The 10,386-nt window shown below is 40.9% G+C and overlaps 1 protein-coding gene across 1 annotated transcript; it reads left to right on the top strand.

Annotated features, from left to right (window-relative positions):
• The first annotated feature begins 215 nt into the window (after positions 1-215).
• On the top strand, positions 216-6,871 carry LOC142496633 (uncharacterized). Its single transcript, XM_075603293.1, has 3 exons — positions 216-591; positions 5,280-5,357; positions 5,723-6,871. Exons 1-3 carry the CDS (start codon positions 216-218, stop codon positions 6,805-6,807), a joined length of 1,539 nt encoding a protein of 512 aa, XP_075459408.1. The 3' UTR covers positions 6,808-6,871.
• The last annotated feature ends 3,515 nt before the right edge of the window (positions 6,872-10,386 follow it).

Genomic DNA, 10,386 nt, shown 5'->3' with positions numbered 1-10,386 from the left:
CCAAGTACCCTATAATCCAGGGAACGAATACCGATATAGTGCGAGCTGTAATCAGGGTGTATCTGCAAGAAACCAATGAATTGCCCATGGCCAATCCACTCCTTGATCCCGTCCTCCGGGAAGAATGCAACAAGATATATGTTTTGATACGTCATGGGGATCTCTACAACCATCAAGCCGAACTGACGACCATTTTACCAGGGGGAGTGCAACGCATGGCCGTCTGGTGCTGGTATCCCGATCGAGATGAGACCGACCATCTTTTATCCCTGGAAAGTACCCCTGAGGAAGACGTCCAGAGAGGGTACAGAGCAATACCCGAAGTGAGGGAATGGGCGACTAAATTTCCTCTCCGAACTTATGTGTATATCCAAAATATTTCCCCATTTCCGATGGACTTCGATGCCGGACGAAGTTTGGACCGCATATATCCGGCCAGCCCTGTGGACACAATGCCACGGGTGAATGCCGCTGCCGTGAAGGAGCCGTTAGCCGACCTGGACTTCAACTTTGGAGATTCGACACTGCCAACAAGATGGAGAGACCAACTGACAGTCAAGTTGAATGAACGATTGGCTGTGTTTTCCATGAGTGAGATGGATGTGGGTTGCTGTCGCAGCGCCCAGCATACCATTATACTGAGGGACGCTACTCCGTTCCCTGAACGCTCTCGTCGCATCGCCCCTAGGGATGTGGACGATGTAAGGAACGTTCTGCAAGAGATGGAGACTGCGGGGATTGTGACGGAGTCTCAGAGTCTTTACGCCTCACCCATAGTGGTAGTAAGGAAGAAGAATGGATCCGTAAGACTGTGTGTCGATTACTGAACCCTGAACAATCGTACGGTACCCAATCAATACAATCTTCCTCGCATTGAAGAGATTCTAAATTCTCTAACCGGGAGCCAATAGTTTAGTGTTCTCGATCTACAATCTGGGTATTACCAGGTACCCATGGGTGAAGAAGACCAGGAAAAGACAGCTTTCGTCTGCCCCCTGGGTTTCTACCAATTTACGCGCATGACCCTCCCAACACTGCCCACAATTTTCAATTTGGCCCAGTATCCGAAGAGGAGATTAAACAAGCGCTTCTCAAATTAAAACTAAGCAGCCAATGTGGACCTGACTTACTACAATCTAGGTTCCTAAGGCTTGGTGCCCCAGCAATTGCCAAACCAATTGCTTCCATTGTTAAATCTATCCTGTCTGCAGGCCATATCCGTAAGACCTGGAAAGCTGCAAGAGTTGTCCCAATCTTCAAAAGTGGGGACAAAAACACAGTGTATCAAACTACAGGCCAATCTCCCTTCACCGAATCCTATCCAAAGTCATGGAAAAATGTGTCCACTCCCAATTAAGCGATTACTATAACACGACAAATTTCCCTAGCCAATTCCAATCTGGCTTTCCCCCCAAACACTCTACCGTAACTACCCTGCTAAAAGTTTGCAATGAAATCCAGTGTGGAATGGAACGGGGTCAACTCACTGGTGCAGTATTCCTAGATTTTGCAAAGGCTTTTGATACTGTTGATCATGCTATCCTGCTCAACAAACTCCAGAGCTCTGGAATAGGGAAGCATGCTTTAAACTGGTTTCAGTCCTACCTATCAGGTAGATCCCAACATGTGTCCATCTCTGGCTCTAACTCTATCCCCCTGGTTATCACCTGTGGCGTCCCGCAAGGCTCTGTTCTGGGGCCCCTACTCTTCTCAGTGTTCATCAATGATCTTCCCACAGCTTCCTGAAGTATGTGTTGAAGGTCAGAAAGGCTATGGCTGTGTGCATATAGGATTGTGTCATCTGCATACACAATCCTATATGCACACAGCCATAGCCTTTCTGACCTTCAACACATACTTCAGTCTGACTATTTCAGACTCGAAAACTGGATTTCCCAAAACAAACTGTTTTTAAACACTGACAAGACTGTAACAATGGTGTTTGGGACCAAGACTAAATTTTTAAAGCTTCCAGCGACTGAGCTCCAGATTAGAACCAACACTAACACCACCCTAACTCCTGTTACTTGTTTTAAATACCTGGGCATATGGTTTGACTCCCACTTAACATTCGGGATGCACATTGATACCCTGACAACCAAGACCTATGCCAAACTAGGGGTACTTTACAGGAATAAATCCTCCCTAAGGGCCTCATGCAGTAAGCGTCGATTATGTGAAATCGGCAATCTTACCGATTAGTCATGTTATTGGCGATTTTTCCTCTCCGTATGCAGTAAGTGCCGAATACATTCAAAATCAACCCGAAAACAAATCCGCCCACTCTCACGATGATTATCCGATCACACACAGGTGTATCGGCGTGCGTGGCGGGGTGCTGATAGGTTGCCCAATCACAAATCTTGCTGAATCAGGCGAAACAAGCATGTTTTTGATTGCGCGCCATATTTAAAGGCAACGTGTACTGCTAATCATTCTCTGTGTTGTTGGGAGTGAGAGAGAGAGAGACGCACAGAGCTGGACAATTGAAGATTTGCATATTGACTGAGAGACTTGTTGTGTATTGGGTGAGCTTTGTCCTTTGTTGTTTTGTTTACATCTTTGTCTTGTTTTATATGTGGAAGTGTTTCGTGTGATTGCCTGTACATTTCTTGTCTGTTTTTTGTGAGTGCTGGAAGTATGCCCGCAAAGCGTGGGAAGAGTGATGCCGGTGGGAGTGGGAGTGCTACTCGTGCGAGTACACGTCGGAGTGAACGTACTGTTCAGGGGAGTGATGTTGCTGAGAGTGAGAGTGGTGTTGCAGGGAGTGGGAGTGCTGGTGCTGCGAGTGGTGTTGCTGGGAGTGGGAGTGCTGTTGCTGGGAGTGGGAGTGCTGTTGCTGGGAGTGGGAGTGCTGTTGCTGGGAGTGGGAGTGCTGGGAGTGCTGGTGCTAGGAGTGTGAGTGCTGTTGCTAGGAGTGGGAGTGCTGGTGCTAGGAGTGGGAGTGCTGGTGCTAGGAGTGGGAGTGCTGGTGCTGGGAGTGCTGCTGGTGGCGCAGTTGCAGATGGGGTAGATGGTGGTGGCGTGCTTGCTGGTGGGCAGCTTTTGGAGGCTCTTCCATTGGAAGAAGGAGAGTCCAGTCAGCACCAGCCAAGCTCTGACCCTAAACCTGCTCGGAAGAAACGTGTGGAGAAGCCACGTAATCCTCGCTTCAATGACCAGGAAAATACAGCTCTTGTCACTGGCATTCTGGAGCACTATGACAGTATATATGGACATTTACTAGGTAAGTGTACCTTTACATTTATTATTCAAATACATGTGATCCTAGGTCATCTGAGTTTTGTTCATATGCAAATATGGGTTCACAATATCTTTCTATGTTAATTAGTCTGGAAACACAGCTTTTTATCATGCCTTACAAGGACAACTAAACACAGGCGGTCAATTTGCCATAACTGCATACAATATGAATGCAAGCTTGCTTACATGTATAGGTTTAGTAGTGAATGCTCATGTGCTTCACATATTACACATAAAACAGCATGTTTGCTATCTCTTGGAACAGCTAGCAGTGTAGGAAACTGGTGCTTATATTATTATTAATTTACCTCATATATTTTATATGTTTTTCAAGGGCGGACAAGTTCAGCAAGCAGAAAAGAGATGTGGGACACAATAGTCATTGGTGACAATGCGTGTGGGAATCATGTGAGGGACAAGCGGAGTTGTCACAAGAGATTTGATGATATTAGGTCCAAATTGAAAAAGAAAATACAACACCAACGCGTGCATGCTACTGGCACTGGAGGTGGGCCCACACCACAACGTCTCATATTAAGTCCATTGGAGGAGCTGCTTCGGGCAAAATTACTTCCCGTCGTCGTGGAAGGCTTACCTGGTGACCGTGATATAGGAATTTACCCCTCACAATTTCCACCAGGTGAGAAATATTACTGTACTAGGCGTGTCGTTGCTTACAGTTATTTTGCATAGTTACACTGCTTTTTATACTGTCTTCACAATATAAGCATACCTGCATCTATATATGTATGTCTGATTCTGTATATATATATATCTCAAAATAGACATATATGTTGTAGTCCTACTAAAAGCAGTAACTAATATAGCACGTGCCATTGCGTGCTCATTTACATGTGAATTCCCAAAATGCATTGCTGCAGTGGAAGCAATTGATGGTGGGCGAAGATGGGGAACAACAGGGTAGTACACATGTGTAACACATGTTAATCAGAAATTATTACTAGCTACAGGTACAGAACAGAAATATGTATAATATTATTGTGTATTTTATTTATTTTACTCCGACAAACATGACATTACTGCCTATTTTAAGCATGCATCAAATATATTGCATGCAACGGCCTACAAACATCACTTGCACTAACACATCTATAGTTGTTTATGAAAAGGTCCATTTTTACTTTAACTCATATACAGACAGCATAATGAGGCACACGTATCATATTTTATGTCATTGTTTTCATAACTTAAAAACTGCACACGACTATTTAGCTCATCTACCATTGTGTTAAAGCAGCTGCAATTAATATCTCATCACAGCATACACTTCAACAGAGGGGGTGGGGTTCAGCACACACACTAATTACAGCCTCATTTTAGGGTCAACTTAGTTCACACCATTTTCACCTGTTTCAAGTCATTGAAAGGTGTGGCTGATTAGGCTTTTTGGGGAAGGGAATACCGTTATTACAACCTGACTAGCACAACTGAAGTTAATCACACTCATTTGAAAGCTTCACTTTAGCTACTAAATGCCCCAACAACTCATTACTTATCAAACCGTACGTCACACATTAGTTCACTCATATCTATAGTTGAACTACTACTATCAACGACACATTATCACACACTGCATGTGTTGTCTTGTTTAGTCACAGCCACATTCATGTGTGCCACATCTTATATTAATGTACCACACATATCCTCTACCAAAAACAAAACTTTGTGCAATATGACCACCTTCATGATAACCATTGTGAATGGTCATCTCATGATAGTTATGTACATTATGATACTGATATCACTACACAACATATGATTTTTATGTTCAAATTTAATCTATTTATCCTCACGCATTACTGCAGGAACATAGTATGTTTTATGTTAGGGAACTCAAAAGTTCTAAGTACACAGGCATGTACATTGTTATTACAACTATTTATGTTCACTTTCACACACACATTTTGGGTTAAGGAAATGATGCTGTTAGGTACTCATAAATACAGAAAATACAATAACTGTTTGTTCAATATTTACACATGTAAATGTAAAACTTATGTTATTGTTATATATAGTTGCCCCTGAAGGACATGTGTCACCTGAGACTGAACAAGTGTCTTCACCTGGGTCAGCCAGCTCAACACACCTAGAAGGTGAGTGTATCAGTTGGTGGCCATATAATATGTGCTCTTCTATATGTTATGTTGTCATGTTCATTATTTGTTTTGCACATTTTCTTTAAATAGGATTACTTAGTGTCAGTGAAAATGAAGTGTAAGCCAACTTGTATTGTGTTAGTGATGTTAACTATCATGTAGGAGTTGTGAGTTTACAGCAAGTTTTCATTCACTCATATTTCATACTGAGTCCAAACATTATTCTTAAGTCAAGGTAGTTTTTAATGTGAGGTTATAAAACGTATGGAAACATGTTAGTTGTTACTTATGACACAGTACAATTACATAGTAACACAGCAGAGATTAACATGCCATTTAATAATGTGTACATTTATTTGTAGAACATGATGAAGAGGATTTTGATGATGATGATGATGATGATGATGATGATGCCGCCGCCGCCGCCATAGACACACAAATACAAGCAAGTGACCATGAAGAGGTTCCAATTGAAACTGTTTTACCGCCAAAACGTCCAGCAAATACCACATATGATGCAATTGTAGCTTCTGAGGGAAAAATTGTGGAAGCAGAAAATCGTCGCCATTCTGACCTGATGACAGTGCTGGAAAGGATGATTGCACTGCAGGAAGAAACAGTTTCACAATTGGCACATCTCCACAGAGTCTTCATTGAAGTGCCTAAACAGTTGCAAAAAATCAACACCTCATTCGAAGCATTAGTTGTTCAGCAAACACAAGCTAATTACTGGAGAATGACTAATGTATCACAATTCAACACCTCACAGCCAGGATCTGTTCATGCAGGTCAGTTTTCACCACATTCATCTGATATTCATTCACCAGGCCCAAATGTTACCGGTCAAGTAGCAGACATTGCTGTGCAGGTTCCTGACGACATCCTACCGCTGCCATCTGTACAAATTCAGCAGCTGACACCTACAAAGGAGGCCACAAAAAGAAAACACAAGCAGTTACTACTGACCAGTTTTTGGTCAAAAACAACAAAAGACACACATGAAACAGACCAACCATCACTTGTGCAGTGTCTACCAACTTGCTCACATGTGTCAGTGGGCACAAGCCCTGTCCGTGAACAGTCACTACCCAAAAGCCCTGTAGGTGAATCGCTGCCCAAAAGCCCTGTAGGTGAATCGCTGCCCAAAAGCCCTGTAGGTGAATCGCTGCCCAAAAGCCCTGTAGGTGAGTCACTGGCCACAAGCCCTGTAGGTGAGTCACTGGCCACAAGCCCTGTAGGTGAGTCACTGGCCACAAGCCCCGTAGGTGAACAGTCACTGCCCAAAAGCCCTGTAGGTGAGTCACTGGCCACAAGCCCTGCCCGTGAAGTGCCAGAGGCCACTCAAAGTGGCTCTGTTGTGCCTAAAGTTGGTGGCAAAAGAAAAAGGAAAACTCAAGAGACAACAAGCAGGCCTGTTACTCGCTCGCAAAAGGAACAAAAAAAATAAATGTTATAATTCAGAAAATATGTCTTTGGCCTTGTTTTGTTGACTTCAGATTATCTAATTACTATTGTATGTATGCTGAAGACTGTGTTGTTTCCAAACTTTCAAGTATGTTTTTGTACACGTGAAGTTTTGGAAATGTTAACACTCCTAATTAATGAATAGTGTTATAAATATTTATGTTTTAATCGTCTGTTCAGTAATGGTCCACCAGGAGCCAGTTGCTAAGTTTAGAGAAGCTGCCATTGACTTTGCAGCAAAACATTGCATTTGGGTGTGTTAATTGATGTAATCATTGCATGTGCATATTATTTTCATGCAATTATAAAAGCACCTATTTAACTGCAAACATCTTTCTTGTACAGCAGGATTTTGTGTTAAATATTACTTACCTTTGGTGGCCATTGTAATGTTGTCCTTTAATCATTTATGTGTTCTTGTTTCAAGAACATCTCTGAATTGATACTAATATATATGTAGTATGTATTGATATATGCACACACACACACACAGACACACACTGTGTGTGTGTCTGTGTGTGTGTGTGTGTGTGTATATATAGTACTATCTAAACTGGTATAGATGTATTTACAAAAAACATACACGTCATGCTTCCTTGTGAAAACACACTATTTTAATAATACAGGCCTAATGTTTGACAACTATACTAAGTGTGAGCCTCTAACATTATTGGGTGCAAACAAATGTTTATTACTTAATTCACTCATGTTTATCACCATTTAAATAGGTTTCATACAAGGCCTACTTACTGCCATGTTGTGTGTACTCCAGCAATATTTAAAAAAAAAAAAAAAAAAAAACATTTTTTTATATATAAACAGCTGTCTGTGGGTGGTTTTCTGGGTATGCACCTTAACCCTGGCTGTGCTCAAAGCTGTGACCATGCAGCAAGCTTAAGCCTATAGGGAACCATGTTATAAATGGTTATTGAGGCAAAAAGTGACACTGTGTGCTCATTTGCATGTCATTTCCCAGAATCCCTTGCTGCAGTGGAAGTGCTGTATGCTGGGTGATAATGGGGAAAGGCGGGGTTGCAGACCTGCCTAAGACATGCAGATGAGCATACAGCTATATTTGCATATTTGCTTTCCTGTGGAGGGTTTTTGTCACTTTTTTTACTCACCATAACTTAACTCAGTAGTATGGTTTATATATATATAATATATATATATATAAAAAAAAATTTTTTTTAAATTTTTTATATATATATATAATATACATATACATATATATATATATATATATATATATATATATATATATATATATATATATACACATACACATACACATACACACAATATACATATAGTACAATATACACTTTATATATATATATATATTTATGAGAGAGATATATTTATATATATATAGATACACACGTATTTAAACTCATGCAGACAGGGACTTAACCAGACTTTCAAATACACACAGAAATGTATGTGGGAACAAAACATTTCATTTTGCAGGTGTGTGTATTTACTGATATGGCTGTCTAAGCACTATTTTCACACACTGCTCTTTGTTATTTTGCAAGAAAACTCAATGTTACTGAATGAAAAGTGTAGTAATGTTTTCAGAAACGAGATAAAAAAAGGATACATGTTTGTCCCACATGCGGCTATCACAAACCACAAATGTTCAAGCAATTATAACTAGAAATCCAATTGGCGTTTGAAATAAGGAGTTACAGTTTATACTTTTGTTGACCTTGAAAAGGAAACACAGCAATTTGTTAGCCATTGAGCAGTTTCATTTTGATGAGCAAAGAACAGATACCTGCACACATCTTTTGTGCTACTCTGCAATGGCTGATGAATTGGTGACAATTATGAATCCGAATTTAGGTTATAAATACATGATTTCAGAAGCTATTTTATCAACTTGCGGACACCAAGCAAGCACACGCCAAATCTATGATTTGATTCAAGCAAAATATCCTTATTACCAAAACCGTCGGCATGCGCGCAATTTTAATTCCTCAATAACATTCACTTTATGAACTAATGACTTTTTTGAACGTGTGCAGGATAAGCTAGAACACAACTATGGTTTCTGGAAGATTGCCAAAGAAAAACATTTCACCGTGAAAGAAGGCACATATATTGTGGTTAAAGGCATATTTATTCCTAATGCCAATAGCAATGGATCCGCTACTACTGTTCCGTGTGAATCGATACCTGCTGCAATATCTGCACCCTCCATTCCTGAAACCCACATTGTACAAGAACATAACTACTATGATTATGTACCAAGCCTTTCAGCTGAAAATGCATTGGAATGGGTACCCGAAGAAATGAACATACCTCCCGACCAATTGTTTGAAGAAAGCAGTGGCGATTCCTATGAGCGCTTCATGGAGGAGATGTGTGTCATACTGTATTCAGCGGGTGGGTCAAGCGTGGATGAAAAAGCCTTGCATTTCTGGAGCGACCAGTTGCAGCCAGACGAAGAGTTAATTCTAGAAGAATGGTAAATATAACAACCGTTATGAGTTGACTCTGCGTTTAAATATTTTTTTTTTTTCTAACCACCATTTTCCCTTTCAATGCGTGGATACAGCGTAACATAGCAGACTGCATAACATGTAGCGATCACAAACAAATTGTTTCCGAATACAATATAGTAGAACCTGAAAGAGTAGTACACATTGCTGACGGAATAAATATACGTACTTTCCTATCACTTTAAACATATTAGCAACATTTTACCATAACTCTAACACATACCTGTTTTGTTATCATGCTACATCTACAACATTTAAAAGCGGGTCCACCACGTATGACGTGGGACCCTTGTCATGGCCCAAGGCGTCCTTAAAAAGGATTACGGATGTAAGTCCCGCCCCCAAGCGACGTGCGCGCCTCAAAGCCTATTGGCTGTCATGTTTTGTTATAGTAACGGTAACTGCAGTGTGTCATACAGTGGGGGCGTACACTGGGCGGTAGCCGAATGTTAATTGAGTGGGAGGAGTGTTAACGTGCGTTTCACGCTGGTTTAACATGACGTCACACGTATTGCATTTGCGCATTGTGTTATCGGCCGTCCTTTCTGTCCAAACACGTCTGTTTAAAAAGAATACAGATGTACTCGTTTAGAACGAATGTAGTTTCGTATTCATTGTATTTGAAATAAAGATTTTATGTTTAATGGTATTTTCAAGATGTATTGAACGCACAACGTACGCTTTGTTTTGCGCATGCGCTAACAGTTAGTGCAGCCAAGCGTGAAGTGCGTGCGCACACTAAGATGTGCGCGCACATTTTTCAGTATACAGGCAACGTTCACATCATATACATAGTTATGCCTGCTACAAATTTAAAGAAACATTACATACTGATGTACACTTGTACTTCTAACATATAAGTGAGTGACGTGTGTATGTACACAATCATATAGAGCTGTGTAATGCGTTGTCACGGATACATATATAGTAAGGTGCCATATTTGACCATCATGTGTTTGCTGTATTTCAGAGATGTCGGGGAAGATACAATCGGATCAATGTATGATTTCAGAAGAGTCTACCTTTATATGAGATGATTGTGAGGAGGAGCCACC

The sequence above is a fragment of the Ascaphus truei genome, chromosome 6 (genome assembly GCF_040206685.1).
Source record: "Ascaphus truei isolate aAscTru1 chromosome 6, aAscTru1.hap1, whole genome shotgun sequence".
Lineage (NCBI taxonomy): Eukaryota > Metazoa > Chordata > Amphibia > Anura > Ascaphidae > Ascaphus > Ascaphus truei.
This window is presented reverse-complemented; position numbering and strand designations above follow the sequence as displayed.

Excerpts from the sequence above, each read along its gene's own strand:
- LOC142496633 (XM_075603293.1), top strand. The coding sequence starts at position 216 with ATGGCCGTCTGGTGCTGGTATCCCGATCGAGATGAGACCGACCATCTT. Across the intron at positions 592-5,279 it reads ATTGGCTGTGTTTTCCATGA|TTGCCCCTGAAGGACATGTG; the intron begins GTGAGATGGATG and ends TGTTATATATAG. Across the intron at positions 5,358-5,722 it reads CAGCTCAACACACCTAGAAG|AACATGATGAAGAGGATTTT; the intron begins GTGAGTGTATCA and ends ATTTATTTGTAG.